An 18,513-nucleotide genomic window follows, 5' to 3' on the forward strand; every position below is an offset into this window, starting at 1 on the left:
AGTTTTATAAAAAGGTCTTTTGTAATAGGACTTGAGTTCTAACCAATAAAACCTTCCACATACAATCTTACCATTTCTTCTTGTCCATGTTAGTATATTAGCTCTAAGAGTTTGATAATATATGGTTATCTATAAACTCTTTGAGTTCTTAACCTTTTTTCCCCATTAAATGTTCTTTATAAGTTTGACTTCAGTTTGATTTGCTGATGATAGTTGCTAGATCTAATGTAGGATCTGAGGGTGTAAGTGTATATATGTATATATGCACTATCTTGTGAGGAAGGTACAATAGAGTTAGGACAAAGAAGTACAAGCAGTTAGATGCATCTACTGCCCCATCCAATACTCTATAGTCCTGCTAGTGGTTCTTCTGATTCGTCCCTGTGATAGGCACACTGGATCAGTACTAGTCACCAGGAGAGAGGTAGGTTTACATTCTCCAGAATTTTCTTTCTCTACCTTGTTTTTCTTCCAGAAAAAGAAATAAAAGATTAGAGAACCTTTTATTTTGAAAGAACACTTTGAGGAAAAGTGGTAAAGCACTTGTTAGGTCTGGCTTTTGTGAGTTAGAGAGAATGGTCATGATGCTTCCCTGAAACCCAAATCTACTTTTGCTTAAGGAAAAAAAAATCCGAGATAATATGGAAAAGAAGACCTTTCATAGTGGAATAGAACATTTTACGGGGAAAGTACATTTTTATTTTCAGGACAGTAATCACTTTAACAGTATTTTATTTTTATTCTGACTTATTAGGATTTTTAAATCATTATTTCTTTGCTGTTTTCCTCATATCATGAACTTTTAGTTCTTTTATAACAAGTCCCAAACTGAAAACTTTGAAAATTTCACCAAAACAATATTTGCTTTATACCTTGAAAAGATAAGAGAGCTGCAGTTAAAGCCAGTGAAACTTTTTTTTCAACTTTGAACTGTTTCATCTTACTGAAAAACATGTTGAACAGTGATGTTGATCTGACGAAATCACCAGGCAGCACTAAAGTAAACAGATATAGCAGAAATTCATACTTTACAATAATTTACTTCCCTGATTTACTAATCATTAGATCTATTAGCAGGGTGCGACTGTGTTCTTACATCACGGTTGTTTTTTTTGCTCATAATTTAATTAATCCTAAAGCTCGTTCTTATGTCCACTTATCAGATACAAGCTTCAGAAGCACTATTTGTAGGCAAACTCAGTCCAATACATATCTTCATATTTGAAAGCTTAAGTTGTTTTGCCTTAGTATGATGGCAAGTTTAAGGTAAGAATAGTTATTTGTTCCCTCTACCAAAAATACTGTTTTTAATCATTTTATGTCCTTATTTAGAAAATAAAAAGTCCTGTGATTTACTAGCCCTGTTTTATACCTTACTACTTGAAGTATAAATGACCTTTTAAGAACCACTTAAATCAGACATTTGTTTCCTCAGTCATTATATCATTAAGAAAGCTTGATGACACTTTACTCTTATTATTTAATGTTAGAAGGGAGCTAGGGCTTCTGCCGCATTAACTTTTCTTTAGCAATTTGTTTTGGCAAGCTTTATTTATTTTTTTTCTTTATAATGATAGATCATTATCTCCAAAAAAATCTTTTTCGCAGTCTCACCTTAAATGGTGCCAATTTTGAATTACTGGTTCCAATAATGATTGAGGAGGTGTGTGTGTGTGGCTTGACTTATTTAGCTACCAGGTTTCATGTAGGAAAAAAGTATTAAAAGTATTAAACCTCTGTACAGGACTTTCAGAACACCAGATTTTTCTTTATGTTAATAGAAATTCAATTAAAAACAAAAATGCAGTGAAGTCTTCAAATAATTAACAAATTACACAGGGTAGATTATGCTAATGTAATTTTTGTTGTTGTTGTTGGGATCTTAAATATACCTAGATGCCTTATTTGTGTAAATGATACATTTTAGATTGAAATGTTTGGATTGTACTAAAGTGTATTAAAGTAACAGTGGGTAGCCTTTTTCTTCACAAAACCACTGAATAATATCCTTATGTATGATGTTAGAATGACTTCTCATTCTGCCCCTTTCCTTCCCAGGTGAATGACCTGTGCTGGCATGTTCGCTGTCTCTCCTGCAGTGTCTGCAGAACCTCCTTGGGAAGGCATACCAGCTGTTATATTAAAGACAAAGACATTTTCTGCAAACTTGATTATTTCAGGTACGCTGTGAAACTTTTTTTTAAGAAAACAGATGCTTCATAAAATCATTACAAAAAATAATTGTGTAAATAGGACTTTTTGAACAGTTTTATTGTTTGAAGTCTAGTGTTTCCAATACATTTCAAAAAATAATGAGGAAAAAGTGTTAAAGCACTTGTTAGGTCTGCCTTTTGTGAGTTAGAGAATGGTCATGAGGCTTCCCTGAAACCCAAATCTACTTTTGTTTAAGAAAAAAAAAAAAAAAAAAAGAAATCCTAGTTAGTATGGAAAAGAAGACCTTTCATAGTGGAATATAACATTTAACTTAATTTTGCTCATTTTAGGGAGAAAGTACATTTTTATTTTCAGGACAGTAATCACCTTAATGGTATTTTTTTTAATTCTGACTTATTGAGATTTTTAAATCATTATTTCTTTGCTGTTTTCCTCATATCATGAACTTTTAGTTCTTTTATAACAAGTCCCAAACTGAAAATGAAAATTTCACCAGAACAATATTCACTTTATACCTTGAAAAGATAAGAGAGCTGCAGTTAAATCCAGTGAAACTTTGTGAACATTAATTATTAAATATTTTGAGCATTAATAAATTGAATAAAATTAATGTTTTTATGTTTTAGGAATTCAGTATGTTAAAAAAAAACTAATTTAAGATAATGCTTCCACTTTGGGTATTGAAAGTTTGGGGCCTAAAGTGCAGAGACCCTTCTATATTGTACATAGGTATAAATTATGAAAAGTAAGAAAACTTGTTATAACAAACTCTGTTTGGGGGAAATATATAGGGCAAAATGAAGTATGGGGAGATAAAATATCAAGGGTTCCTTACACTTTTATCAGTTTACTGTAGAATGAACTCTCATTACATATCTATAAAATGTTTATTTAGAGACAGTAGCAAACCATATTATACAGGAAAACTGACAATTCCAGTTTAATTAATTTGCCTGAAGATTCATTTATCACTGATCCTTGCTTTTTGAGATTATATTTAAGATATTAAGTGTAACATTTTCTGTGTATGATCTCTTTATAATTATTTAAATGTAAAGTTTTTCTTAGGATATAATTCAGCTATTAATGAGTAACTATATAGAAGTCAGAATCATCCTTAAGCATGATCCTGAAAATTACTATTTTCAAATAAAGAAAACAGTCATTGTGAATTTAAGAAATTAGTACTATATAATGAAGTTTATAATAGTAATTAGATTGTTTATACTCAATTTTTAAAACTGTGTTCAGGGAACTTAGCAATAGATTTGAATTAAATAAGTAGGTAATTTAAAGTACTTAGTGAAATTCACAGTCCTTTATTTTATGAAATCATAAAATTTTATAATTGCTAAAAGTATATATTTCTCATCAGATTAGCTATTTCCTCAAAAAATGATAGCAATCTGCTTCTTTATTCACTTAGGATATGCTGATCTTGTTTTCTTTTATGGCAATGTAGAGCTCTTTGAAAGATTTGGTTTAAAAAACTCACTAAAAGTCTAATTGTTAGGGATCTTGTACACGTCATATTTATTCTGAAATTTATTATAAGTTTGCTTTTTAGGTTAAAAAGAGTGATACCATTAGGGCTGTGCTAATAAATACATTTCATATACACTAATTCTTTAGTTTGGTATGAATATGCCAAGCCATGACAAAAGACAACAAAATATGTCTAGTCACTTAGTTTTGGAGAAAATAGAAAAAAAAAAAGTATTTTGTTAAGACTAACTACCATCTGGTATCCAGATATTTGAGAAATACATATTTCACTTCCTTGTGGTTACAAAAGCAAGAGGTTGTTCACTAAATTTTTGAATTTTTCTTCCTTACCTCTGGAATGAAGAATTTTCTGTTCTGCTAAATTTTTTTGATAGTATCAATTTGAGATGTTTTGACCTTAAAAACGGTATTTAGTGTATTGCTGATCATCTCATCTTGACTGTAAGAAGTCATTCATTACTCTTCAGTGGTATACCTTTTTCACTTTTAAGTTTTAAATCAAGAGAGAATTATAGACTATGTGTCTTTTGAGTCAGAATAATATGAATTCACTATAATTGTTATGGGAGGGGGGTTAAACTCCTATTTCATTTACTTTAAGAGAAAATTCCAATCTTGCTCCAGAGTAACAATGAGATGTTTTTATTTTATAAACATATTTGAATTATTACCCTATCTCATCTTAATTGCTACCATATTGGCTCTCAGAAAAATCAATTTCTGTTAAAGCTTTAAATGCTTACTTTAATCCAATGAGTAATATAATGTGTTAATTTAATCTTAGACTGATGGCTATCTCACCAAGTGTTAAAACATTTACTCCCCACCCTTCTATTTACTGTAGAAGGTATGGAACTCGATGCTCTCGTTGTGGGAGGCACATCCATTCTACTGACTGGGTCCGGAGGGCCAAGGGAAATGTCTATCACTTGGCGTGCTTTGCCTGCTTTTCTTGTAAAAGGCAACTTTCTACGGGAGAGGAGTTTGCTTTGGTGGAAGAGAAAGTTCTCTGCAGAGTACATTATGACTGCATGCTGGATAATTTAAAAAGAGAAGTGGAAAATGGTAAATATATAATTTAATTACTTTATAGAGTCCTTGGGGATAGTGAATACAGTGATAAAAAATTGTGTTTTTCCTTAAAGTCACCGTAATATATTTTTTTGTGCAGTATAATTAAGATGAAAATTCATTAAGCACTCCACTGTTAGTGATGGTCTCCATCCATTTATAGTGAAAGTCATTTGTTTTGTTCTATATTCTCAGTAACAGCCTTGAGTTTAAGGCTATTTTTCTTTTTATAACGAGTTGTTTCATTGTATTTTTTCATCCCAAGAATGAATTATATATGTATACTTTTAACTTTTTGACAAGTATTCAAGCCTACAATGGAATAGTGTTGAACAATATATTTCTAATGTGTTAAACTTTAAGGTATTTAGAAATGGTTAAGGTACGTACAGTTTCACACCAAGTCAAGAACTGCAAGAAGCCTATTATTGTATGACCAGTGAACTCAGTTGAATTACCACACATTGTATAGTGTCTCTGTGTGTTTTTAATGCAGGTAATGGAATTAGTGTTGAAGGTGCCCTCCTTACAGAGCAAGATGTTAATCATCCAAAACCAGCAAAAAGAGCTCGAACCAGCTTTACAGCAGATCAGCTACAGGTAGACATGACAAAGAATTTATGATTTTCAAAATACCTTCTCACAACAAGTCAATCTCCATGCTATTTAAATTGTTTATTTTTCATGTTCCCATGAAGATTGACCTCTACTTTTTGTGAAAGTGAACTTGGTGAATGTATGAAAACATCCTTAAGGCTCTAAAATGTTTGTCAAGATTAACATGAACTAATCATCCAAAGATTGTTTTCTTGGAGTGTATTGGTATCATCAGAGTAGAAACAATTTCCCTGCCCTTTACTTCCTGATAAAATCAGTTTGCCCCAAGCATTTATATTACTATGTGTCATTGTGATAGAAGAGAAAATAATTTGAGATTCATAAAAAGAGACTAATGGCTATGTATAGCATTCATATATTCATCTTTTTTTTTTGTAAAACAAATCACAATGTATCTTTTAATGGGATAAATGCATATTTTCTGAGTTGGACAGAGTTGTATGTATATGACTTTCCATAGATTGGAATCTACTTACTGTCTCCAGTCAAATAGATTCTTCCTTGCTTTTTAAAGGAATAGAGGAAGTAATTCTATAATTTTGATGCTAAATTGTTTTCAGTTTAGTTACCCTAAATATTTTGTCATAAGTTTTGTTTATGTAAATAACAGAAAAGATAAGTAACTACCCTTATTTTGTAGTTAAGTATACACATGTAATGACATATATATATGGTGTCATTTATTAACATATATACTAGCATCTGTCTCATGTCAGGGATGACAAGCAGATGAGACACATTTTTTTCTCAAGTGATTATAACTTAGAAATCTTCATACATCATTTATTTTTCCAGAATTTCCAGTAAAAAAAATATACCCCTGTATATACTGAATGTATTCTGTTAGTATTTGAATTATGCAAAAAATAATGAAATATTATGGGTGATCATTAAAGCAAATAAAGACTTTTCATGAAGTATTTATTTTGTTGAGATGAGACTTAAAATGGCATGAATGAACAAGATGATTTCCCCACATTCCTCTTTAGGAACTTATGGGAAGAAAAAGGTTTAAAATTCACAAAATAAAATAGAGCACTGTTTTGTGTTAGCAGGATATTTAGAATACTACTCTTCATAAAAATGATATTTACAAAATTCCTAAGAATATTTTGATTGATAATTGTAGCACTCCCTTAGTAATTGTTAGTTATGCATGCCAAAATGAGCACAAACTTTAATCTATATCTCAGATACAGATAGTCAGCTTCGGGGGCTGGGCACAGGCCAGAAGGTGGCGCACTGGGTTAAGCACACATATTACCACACACAAGGCCCTGGGTTTGAGCCTCTGTACCCCCACCTGCAGGGAGGACACTTCATGAGTAGTAAAGCAGGTCTGCAGGTATTTATCTTTTTCAGTCTCCCTTGCTACCTCTCCTTCCTCTCTCAATTTCTCTCTTATCCTATCAAATAAAATAGAAAGAAAAAAATAGCTACTTGCAGGGGGAAAGCTTTGCAGGTCTTGAAGCAGTCTACAGGTGTCTCTGTCTCTCTCCATCTCTATCTCCCCATCTCATCTCAATTTCTGGCTGTCTCTATCCAATAAATAAATAAAGATAATAAAAAGTTTAAAAAGTAAAAATTTGTGCTATTTATAGGTAGTGTGTAAACAATGACAATGTTGGATAGGAAACCGTATATATATATATATATATATATATATATATATATATATATATATATCTTATTTGAGAAGAGTCAGTAATCATAGATAATTTAAAAAAAAGTTATGCAATCAGATTCTCATACCTGAGGCTCCCACGTCAATCCCCAATACCACTATAAGCCAGAGCTAAGCAGTGCTTTGGCAAAAGAAAAATAATAAAAAATAAAAAAAAAGAACAACCATAGTATATAAGGTAGAGGATGAAGAGCCTATTTTCTTCAAAGGGTGATTTGGATATTTATAACATTCATGAGCCATTACAAAATGATCAGTTTAATAATTATCACTAATGTTGCTGTGACGAAAGCTCTGGTTGCCTTGTCAGGGCCAAGCTGAATGGCTTTATAGACTTCAAGCAGGGTGTTCCTCACCCTTAGCAAAAGATTTCATGGGATAAGACTGGCCTCCCCCCCCCCCACTACCTTCATATTTCCTTCATGTGGCCAAGATTTATTGTCAGAAAATTTTAAACATACAGCATGTGACTAAAAGGGAGCATTAACTCCTGGGGATAGGAAGACTAAGATACTCTCTTTTCTGCTACAGAAAGCTAGATTAAGAAAAAAAAAAAGCTATCTGGTGAGATAGTTAGTATTATATGAGAAAACAGAGCAGAGTGAAGACTACAATCAGTTTTACCCACTGGAAAGGGTGAGTCTTATGGTGCTTAAGTCTTTACATATCAGTTTGCTGCTGCCTCCACTCAGCACCTACAGATAAGCTCAATCATGTTGGATGCCAACATGTCTCTGTCTCCCCCCCTTCTCTCTCCCTTCCTACTTCTTTCTTTCTCTCATTCTTTATTAATTAGACATTGAATTAAACATACATATTTCTCTACAAGTATCCAGTTTGATTCTCATGGTTCTCCCTTTATAAAGAATTCAGAAGACTTGACTTGTGCTTTCATTTTGCTATATCACCCCCTTTTATTTCTCTCCCTTACCTTATATTATGAGTAGCTGTTGACATATCTTCTTTTATTTTTTAATCTTATTTTTTTTAAAGTAAACTCAAACCAGGGACAGTTTTTTTTCTTCATATATTACTATCTACTAGCACTCAGTACAGTAAGTCCAAACCAAGGTTAACGTCAGAATGATTCAGGAGCTTTTTAAAATCAGTCTGTGTAGACTGAGGAAATTTTTATTCAGTGCTCTAATGGATGTCTTGTTTTAAGTTCTCAGATATCTTCTTCATAGAGCAAATTCTCAGAACAGCTAATTATAGAATATAAGATGAGATTGATTTCTCCTTTCCCTATTGACTCTGCAGATTGGTGCAAATCCCATTGGGTACCTTTAAAACATTACGCTCTTGATGTTTATATTTTAAAAAGTTACCTAATGCTAGTAATCTTTTGACAAAGAAGGCAAAAGTAAATTATACATTTAATTTGTGGGCTATAATGATTTAGGATTATTTTGTTCTGACAACATAGTTGAATGATAAGATTTCATGTTGAAATTGTTTTTTAAAAAGATCTCAGCATAGTAACACATATAAATTTACCAAATAGGAGTCGGGCAGTAGTGCAGCGGGTTAAGCGCACATGGCGCAAAGCATAAGGATCCCAGTTTGAGCTCCCAGCTCCCCACCTGTAGGGAGTTTGCTTCATAAGCAGTGAAGCAGTGAAGCAGGTCTGCAGGTGTCTGTCTTTCTCTCCCCCTTTCTGTCTTCCCCTACTCTCTCTCTCTCTCTCGATTTCTCTCTGTCCTATCCAACAACAACATCAGTAACAACAACAATAAGAAAACAGGGGCAACAAAAGGGAATAAATAAATAAATTTACCAAATGTACATTCTTTTCATTTGTATTTCCTCATATTTTTAAGAAATAAAATACAAATGTCTTATTTTCCTGTGCATGTCTTATTTTTTCCATCCTCAAAATGTAGAAGACTGAACTTATTTTAGCTCTTACTATTTTTATTTTCTTTTTAAATGAACAGGTTATGCAAGCACAGTTTGCTCAGGACAACAACCCAGATGCACAGACTCTCCAGAAACTGGCAGAAAGAACAGGCTTGAGCAGACGTGTGATCCAGGTAAGTACTTTAAAGGTTAGTGAAGACATAATAAAAGCTTAGCTCTTTATCCTTTTGGATTATTTTTTTCTGTTACTTAAAAAATGTCAAAGCACTAGCTTCCATTTTAGGCTAAAATAGAGTCACACTCTTTATTACTATTTTTTTAAAACTGATAGCATGCTTGCTCTGAGCTTTCTTTCTTTCTTTTTTTTTTTTTTATTAAAGAAAGGATTAATTAACAAAACCATAGGGTAGGAGGGGTACAACTCCACACAATTCCCGCCACCCAGTCTCCATAACCCACCCCCTCCCCTGATAGCTTTCCCATTCTCTATCTCTCTGGGAGCATGGACCCAGGGTCATTGAGGGTTGCAGAAGGTAGAAGGTCTGGCTTCTGTAATTGCTTCCCTGCTGAACATGGGCGTTGACTGGTCGGTCCATACTCCCAGTCTGCCTCTCTCTTTCCCTAGTAGGGTGGGTCTCTGGGGAAGCTGAGCTCCAGGACACATTGGTGGTGTCTTCAATCCAGGGAAGTCTGGCCGGCATCCTGATGACACCTGGAACCTGGTGACTGAAAAGAGAGTTAACATACAAAGCCAAACAAATTGTTGAGCAATCATGGACCCAAAGCTTGGAAAAGTGGAGAGGAAGTATTAGGGATGTACTCACTGCAAACTCTAGTATACTTCTGCTTTCTTACTTTGGTGCCATACTCCAAACTCAGTCAATTTCTGCTTTGCGTTTCTACTTCTTTTTTTTTTTTTTTTTTTACATGCATAACATTCCCCAGATTCCCATTTAGCAATACAACCCCCACTATTTCATTCATCATTTTTCATGGACCTGTATTCTCCCCACCCACCCACCCACCCCAGAGTCTTTTACTTTGGTGTAATACTCCAATTCCATTTCAGGTTCGACTTGTGTTTTCTTTTCTAATCTTGTTTTTCAGCTTCGGCCTGAGAGTTGAAATGAAAATCTCTGAGCTTTCATTTATCAAATGACTCTTTGTACATTGTTATTTCATTTAATGCTCACAGTAGTCCTAAGATTTTTAGTCTAAAAAAAAACCAAACAGCAGTAACAATAAGGGATATTAGAGGAACTTATTTGAGTATAAGATTTATGTTGTTTACAAATAGTAGGAAATGAAACTTTTAGAGTTGAACTTGGAGAGGCCTGTGATGATAGTTATCTTTTTTATTTTTAAAGACCTTTCTTTTCTTTTTTTTTAAAGATTTTATTTATTTATTAGTGAGAAAGGTGGGAGGAGAGAGAGACAGAACCAGATGTCACTCTGCTACATGTGCTGCCGGGGATTGAACTCTGAACCTTATGCTTGAGAGTCCAATGCTTTATCCACTGCGCCATCTCCTGGACCACTTTTCTTTGTTTTAAATACTTACTCTTTTTTGTTGCCCCTGTTGTTTTATTGTTGTAGTTATTGATGTCGTTGTTGGACAGAGAGAAATAGAGAGAGGAGGGGAAGACAGAAAGTGGGAGAGAAAGATAAACACACCTGCAGAACTGCTTCACCACCTGTGAAGCGACACCCCTGCAGGTGGGGAGCTGGGGGCTCGAACCGGGATCCTTACACTGGTCCGTCTGACTCCCTAGAGTTATTTTTTGAGCAGAAAGCCATGAAATATAATTTTAGAAGAAGAGCGTGTGACAATACTTGTAAGAGGTTTGAGCTGTGAGAAACTAGATAGAAATATATAGTACAGGGGGAGTCAGGCAGTAGCGCAGTGTTAAGCACAGGTGGTGCAAAGCACAAGGACTGGCATAAGGATCCCGGTTTGAGCCCCCAGCTCCCCACCTGCAGGGGAGTTGCTTCACAGGCGGTGAAGCAGGTCTGCAGGTGTCTATCTTTCTCTCCCCTTCTTCCCCTCCTCTCTCCATTTCTTTCTGTCCTATCCAACAACGACATCAATAATAACAATAAAACAACAAGGACAACAAAAGGGAATAAATAAATTTTAAATAAAAAAATAGTTGCATAAAAAAACAGAAATGTATAGTAAGTACCTCAGCAGAGCAGTTTTTTGTTTGTTTGCTTTTGTTTTTGGAGGAGGTTTACTGTGATAATAGTCTAGAATTCATTTGTGAAGCATTCCATTGACTGCACACTAATAGCAGCTGGGTATAGAGAGATAAGAATATGGAGGGGGATGGGTGGTAGTGTACCTGTTGAGTGCACAAATTACCATGTACAAGGATCTGGGTTCGAGCCCCTGCTCCCCACCTGTAAGCATCACAAGTGTTGAAGCAGGTCTACAGGTGTTTTATCTCTCTTTCTCTCTCTCTGTCTGCCTCCTCTCAATTTCTGTCTGTTCTATCAAACAAAATAGAAAGAAAAAGAAACAAGAAAAAAGTGGCCATCAGGAGCAGTAGATTCATAGTGCTGGCACCATGTACCAGAGATAATCCTGGTGGCAAAAGAAAAACAAATTTTAAAAGAGAGAGAGAGAGAGATAAGACTATGGATAAATAAAAAAAGAAGTGGAAGAGAGTCAAAGATGACTTAAATTTAAGCCCAAAATATGTAGGGGAATGGTTCCATTGACAGGGATTTTATGACCTAGGGAAAGCTGGCTTAGTGAGTAGGAGGGAGCTGAATTTCCTTTTAGTTCTGGTAATCATGCGTAGTGGTGACATTTAGACACATAAACAGGTATTTGTTTGCTTATTTATTTATTAATTTTTATTAGTCACCTAGTAGTGATTTACAAGATCATAAAATAACAGAGCTGTCTCTCCACACCATACCTACCACCACAGTTCTGTGTGAGTCCCTCTCTGCCCCTCGCCCCAGTGGTAAGTAAGCACCATAGTTCTCTCAAATTCTTAGAGACAGGTTGACTATTGTTTCTTTGAAAGTTCATGTGTTTTGATTCTCTGTATTCCACATTATGAGTGAAACCATTTGGTCTTTCACCTCTTCACTTATTTCACTAAGCATAATCACCTCGCGTTCTATACAGTTTGCCTCAAAGGATACCATATTTTCTTTTTTAAAAAAATTTTTTATTTGTTATTGGATAGAGACAGAGAAATTGAGATAGAGGGGGGAGATAGAGAGGGAGAGAGACATAGAGACACCTGCAGACCTGCTTCACCGCCTGTGAAGGGACTCCCCTGCTGGTGGGGGGTGGGGACTTGAACCAGGATCCTAACCGGTCCTTGCGCTTTGTGCCACGTGTGCTTAACCCACTGTGTTACCACCCGACTCCCCATATCTTCTTTTTAATAGCTTCTTTTCCAGTCATCTTTTGATGGCCATTTAGGTTGCTTCCATATTTTGGCTGTTGTAAACATTGAAGCAGTGAACATGGAGTGCATATGTCTTTTTGAATCAATATAAACAGGCATTTGAAAGGATAAAAAATATGAAATTGGGTAAGGCCATTAGGAAGATTTTATATAGTGAAAAATTGAAGAATCAACTTTTGGAGGAGAGTAGGATAAAAGATGTTGTTTGAGTGTCACTTAATAGTAGCCAAAGTCACTGAATGAGTCTGATGCAGAAATTATCATAGAACTCAAAAGAGTGAGATAGATTCAAGATAGAACCAGTTAACAGACCTTATGGAGAGATTAAGGAAATAGAAAATAAATTTTAGTAAAGTTTAAGGGATTCATGGAAAAAAAAAAGATGAGCTTGTGCAATGGTAGGAAAGATAATAAAGTCCAATACTGCACAAGTAATATTTTTTTCCTTAAATTGGATGGTTGACAAATAGGCCTTTATTCTTTCTTTTTTCCTTTATTTTCCCTTTTGTTGCCCTTGATGTTTTATTGTTGTTGTTGTTGATGTCGTCATTGTTGGATAGGACAGAGAGAAATAGAGAGGGGAGGGGAAGACAGAAAGGGGGAGAGAAAGATAGACACCTGCAGACCTGCTTCACTGCTTGTGAAGCAACTGCCCTGCAGGTGGGGAAGCCGGCTCGAACTGAACTGGGATCCTTACTCTGGTCCTTGCACTTTGCACCACCTGCACTTAACCCACTGCGCTACCACCCAACCCCCTATTCTTTAGTCTTTTAATGTTAAAATATCTCATAATTAGCAGATTATCCATACAAAGGAACTGATGGAAAAGACTAATTGTGCTATAGCTTTTCTAAAGACTTAGATCCCCAGTGGATTTGGTGACTACAGTGTACTGAGACTCTCTGAAGAGATAGCATCCCATGATCTAATTATTATTACTTTCATTTGTCTAGGGTATTGTGTTTATTTAATTTTGTCACTAATTTTAAGAAGGTATTAACAAGGAACAAATATGAAAAGAGCGCTTCTTCTAGAAAGGCTAAGATAGGCAGGAAAGAGCTAGACATCCTATAATAGTTTTCAAATCAAGGCTACATTTCCAAAAATGAGAAGGTCAGGAGATGGTAAAAGAAAGAATAATGTTGTTAAGTTCGGGGGCTCCAGCAGGCCACGCTAGCATCGCGGCGGTAGACAGAGACAGAGACTCAGGGACACACACGGCTGGGCTAAGAAGCTGCAGTTTAGTCTTTATTCACGAATGGGTAAATCACCACACCATGTGCTTCCCCATCATTCTCCCTCTGCTGCTCCTGCTGGGACTCTGGATGTCCTTAGCATAGGGGGCAGGGAGAAAGCAGGCGTGAAACTAGCAAGGGCCAAACCAATTCTCTCAGAGGTCGGGGGGATAAACAGGATACACGCACGCACGCACACACACACACACACACACACACACACACACACACACATATATATGAATGAAAGGCTGTCAATTCTCTCAGAGGTCGGGGGGATAAACAGGATACACACACACACACACACACACACACACACACACACACACACACACACACACACACATATATATGAATGAAAGGCTGTCAAGGGGGCCAGACAGTGGCACACCTGGTTAAGCGCTTCCATTACAGATTCAAGCCCCTGGTCCCCGCCCCGCCCCCCCCCAGCAGGGAGAAAGCTTCATAAGAGGTAAAGCCAGGCTGCAGGTTTCTCTCTATCTCTTTCCCTCTCTACCTTCTCCTCCTCCCCTCCCAATTTCTGTCTCTAGCCAATACTAAATAAATAAATATAAAATTTAAAAAACATTTATTTTTAAAAAAGGATGTCTTACAGACAGCAGAATCAGGCTCTTTTTAAGAGGATGGAGAGAAAAACAGAATTCACTCATGATAAAGTTTTCTTAATATGAAAGCCTATAAAAATGGATTGAACTAATAAATTAATGTTTCTTGTGACTGGAAGAGAAAATTCCTTTACTTAAGTAGTTCATACTCAATGGATTGAGGATTCCTTCTGGTTTAAGACTATGCACAGTTTAAGACAGTGACTGCTGCAGCTAATTCAGATTCTTGAGTCGTATGAGCTTAACCCGCTGTGCTACCACCCGACTTCTCTAATTCAGATTCTTGACGGCTGTGTTTTAGATTATTCTGAAGTTAGAAGTAAAAGAAAGTCTTCTAATAGGTTTTCTTTTCTTTTTTGATTATTGGTTTGTAATGCTATAGAATTTCAGGGTTATAGTTTTATATCTCTCTATGTGTATAAGGCTTATCATACCTACCACCAAAGTTTATAGTGGCATCACACTATCCTAAAGACCCTTTTACTTAGTTTTCCATACCTTCCCCTTTTCCTCTCAGTAGAAAGCATTATTTTCAGAGTCCCAGAGTTTTATTTTGCCAGTTCATTTTCATTATTTATTTACATTCTGCATATATAAGAAACCATCTGGTTTGTCTTTCATTTCCTTTCTTACTTCATTTAACATAGTCACCTCAAGTTCCATCCATTTTCCCCCAAAAGGTATAACTTCACTTTTCATTTTTAATAGTAGAATAGTTCATATATATATATGATCTTAGAGTTCCATCTTTCCAGTCTTTTGGTAAGCATTTAGATTGACTATTATTTCATTTTTTTAAATTAACCTTGATCCCAGGCCTTGTGTCTGCCGCTTTCCAGTGCTCATAGTGGACATTTTTCCCCTTCAATTTCAGATAAGAAAAAACATACAGGGAGTGAGAGAAAAGGAGAGCTACTGTAGCACTGCTCCACCAGCCATGGAGCCCCGCCTTGGTGTCCTGCATAGTGTTTCCATGTGTTTCCAGGGGTTAGAAATCAGGTCTTTGTATGTGTGGTAAAGTGTGCACTCTATTGGGTGCGCTGTCTCCTGGTCCTTTTCTTCCTTTTGTTTTCCTTGCCAGTGGAGTTTAGTCTTCAGATACATCTCTGATGTTAAGTCCTAGAGTCTAGCACCTATGTTTTTTTCCTATATAGTTTATGACTTAATGGTTTTATTATTTGTAGAAAAAAAAACCCAGGCATCAGTCATATAATTTCTAGGTATTACTGTAATATATAGGCCACCAATGTTATGAGCAAATCCAAACACTAAAACTTAGTATATTTTTGAATGTTGGCTTTACTATGTAGTTATTGAATTTTTAACTTTTTTCCAAAATGAATTTAAATATTTTTGATAAGACAACAAAGGAAGAAGTACCAGTAGGAAATTAGCAATTGGTATATATTCATATGTGCATATAATTTAAATATATAGCCCTGTATTTTATTATAGAGTTCACTACTGTGATCTTGAAGATCAGTCACAATGTTTTCATCCAACCAGCCTATTCCTAACACTGGCATAATGCTTTAGAAAATTTACCCAGCATTTTGGTCTTAATTCTGAAATGCAAATTAGGTTATCCAAACTTCAGGTAGAGCCAATGGTCTGATAGATGGAGACAGCCCCACCTTTGCTAATAAAAGCCTGCTGAGTGTGAGACATTAGAAACAGCAGATAGTTATTGTGTTGAAATCATAAAATAAAGATGTATATTTTGCTCCTGTGTGGTAGCAGGGCTTTCACCAATCCAGACTGGCAGATAGAGGTAGAGTGAGTGAAAGAGAGAGAGAGAGAGAGAGAGAGAGAAAAGAAGAAGGAGGAGGAGGAGAAGGAGAGGAAGAGGAAGAAGAGGAGGAGGAGGAAGGGGAAGGGGAAGAAGAGACATTATAGTACCAAAACTTTTTCCACAGCAGTGGAGGTCAGAATCTTGCACATGGCAAGGCACAATATCTAGGTGAGCTGTTTTGCTGACCTTGAAAACTTTAAACACTGTGCATCCAGATACAGTTTCCATTCATATAACCTTTCAGGCAGATGAGTTATGAGTTATGTATCTTATAGAAAAAAAAAGACTTAGGGAGTCGGGCTGTAGCGCAGTGGTACAAAGCACAAGGACCGGCATAAGGATCCCGGTTCGAACCCCGGCTCCCCACCTGCAGGGGAGTCGTTTCACAGGTGGTGAAGCAGGTCTGCAGGTGTCTATCTTTCTCTCCTCCTCTCTGTCTTCCCCTCCTCTCTCTATTTTCTCTCTGTCCTATCCAACAATGACAACAACAATAATAGCTACAACAAGAAAACAACAAGGGCAACAAAAGGGAATAAATAAAATAAATAAATAAAAATAAATAAAATTTAAAAAGACTTAAACATTGCTATTTCTTCCAGTATACTAAAACACGCTTTTATTATAGATGCACTATATTATTTTATTGTTCTATATTAGCATAATATTTCTAATTTCAACTGTCATAAACAAATTATATACAGCATATATATAATTGCATGTATATTTATGCCTTGCACACTTATTTAGTACTTTCTGCAGTATAAATGTCTAGAAGTGGAACTGTTAATTCAAAAGAGATAACCGTTGTCTTGTTAGGAGAAAATGATTTACAAGTTCTAGTCGCAGAGGTTCAATTTCATGATAGGTGTCTGGACACCACTTCTACCACCAACTTACGTCCTCCTGTACCATTGTTAGCTGAGTCCCCTACATACACTCAATCCCCTTTTCCAAAGTCCTTGGCCGTAGTGCAACAGAAAAGAAAAGAAGAGACCAAGTCCAAGTTGTCTTCCCTTCACTTTTTTTTTTAAGTTCCACCTCTAGGTAATATCATCTAATATTTGTTCTTCTTCTGATTTATCTTAGTTAACACAGTTCCTTCAAATTCCAGCTAAGATGATACAGAGGAGAGAATTTCATCAGCAATGACATCGTCAAGTGCCATTAACTGATATTATAAAAAACACCTTCTTAACAGCATATAATAATGGATTTCACCAGGAGTTACATGGAAAAACTTTTTTTTTCTCTAACTCATAAGAATCCGTATATCAGGAGTCGGGCAGTAGCACAGTGGGTTAAGCGTACCTGGCACAAAGTGCAAGGACCAGCTTAAGGATCTTTGTTCAAGCCCCTGGCTCCCCACCTGCAGGGGATGATTCAAAGTGGTGAAACAGGTCTGCAGTTGTCTATCTTTCTCTCCCCCTTTTTGTTTTCCTCTCCTCTTTCCATTTTTCTCTGTCCTATCCAACAATAACTACAACAATAAAGGGCAACAAAAGGGAATAAATAAATATTTTAAAAAAAACCTTATTTATAAAAAATCCTGTATGCCATCATTCTTTGACATCTCTAGTTTGCTCTCTAGTATATCTCATTTTTTTAGTTAGATTTTTTTTATTATGGATGTGCTTAATCACATTTACTTATTTGCAATTTTAAGAAAGTGATTTTTGCCCACTTTCCTATGTGGATATTTGTCCATTTTTCTGATTTTTAATAATTATATTTAATTTTCATACTTAATCAGTTTCCTTTTCATTTATTTTTTCCACATCAAAATTTTCTGTTTTTACTATTCAGATGACTCAACTTGTGAGTAGTATTGGCTTCACTATGCTTTTGCAACTAGAAAATATAAAAGTGGTGATTTTTTGTTTCCTTGAACGTTTATGGTTCCTGAAACATTATTTATATCCAAACTTTATCTGGACTTGACTTTTGTTTACAGTGGAGTAGGGATTTCATTTTTCTTCTTCCAAATGATTACCCAGGCTTTTCTTTTTTTTTTATATATATAATTTTTATTTGTGAAAAGGAAACACTGATAAAAACTATAGAATAAGAGAAGTACAACTCCACACAATCCCACTACCAGAACTCCATATTCCCTCCCCTCCCCTGATAGCTTTCCTATTTTTTATCCCTCTGTGAGTATGGACCCAGGGTCATTATGGGATGCAGAAGGTGGAAGGTCTGGCTTCTGGAATTGCTTCCCCACTGAATATGGGTGTTGGCAGATCGTTCCATACTCTCAGCCTATCCAGGCTTTTCTAATTAGCATATAATGCTGGGCATTTCTGGTAATTTAAAAAATGTATTGTTAGGATCAGTGAAACGGTTCACTCGGGTAGGACACTGCTTTACCATTTGGGCAGCTCAGGTATGACTGTGGTCTCCATTGGATTGAAGGATGTTTTGATGCTCTGGTCTTTTCTACTCTTTTTCTACCTCAATGTTTCTCTATCTGTATCTTTAAAAAATATCTTTTTCATTGGCTATTAACTAATGATTGACT

The 18,513-nt window shown here is 35.5% G+C and overlaps 1 protein-coding gene and 1 long non-coding RNA gene across 3 annotated transcripts in view; both read left to right on the forward strand.

The window, feature by feature from the left end:
• The window catches only part of LOC132541431 (uncharacterized), a 610,114-nt gene that overhangs the window by 99,650 nt on the left and 491,951 nt on the right, over positions 1–18,513 (forward strand). The window lies entirely within an intron of this gene.
• Positions 1–18,513, forward strand: part of LHX8 (LIM homeobox 8) — a 32,758-nt gene that overhangs the window by 4,680 nt on the left and 9,565 nt on the right. For both annotated transcript variants that reach the window (XM_016190452.2, XM_060201001.1), the window contains 4 exons: positions 2,059–2,180; positions 4,526–4,746; positions 5,249–5,352; positions 8,992–9,087. In XM_016190452.2, the coding sequence (XP_016045938.2) occupies positions 2,059–2,180; positions 4,526–4,746; positions 5,249–5,352; positions 8,992–9,087 (543 nt within the window). The remainder of the gene's footprint in view (positions 1–2,058; positions 2,181–4,525; positions 4,747–5,248; positions 5,353–8,991; positions 9,088–18,513) is intronic.

This window comes from Erinaceus europaeus, chromosome 11 (assembly GCF_950295315.1).
Source record: "Erinaceus europaeus chromosome 11, mEriEur2.1, whole genome shotgun sequence".
Lineage (NCBI taxonomy): Eukaryota > Metazoa > Chordata > Mammalia > Eulipotyphla > Erinaceidae > Erinaceus > Erinaceus europaeus.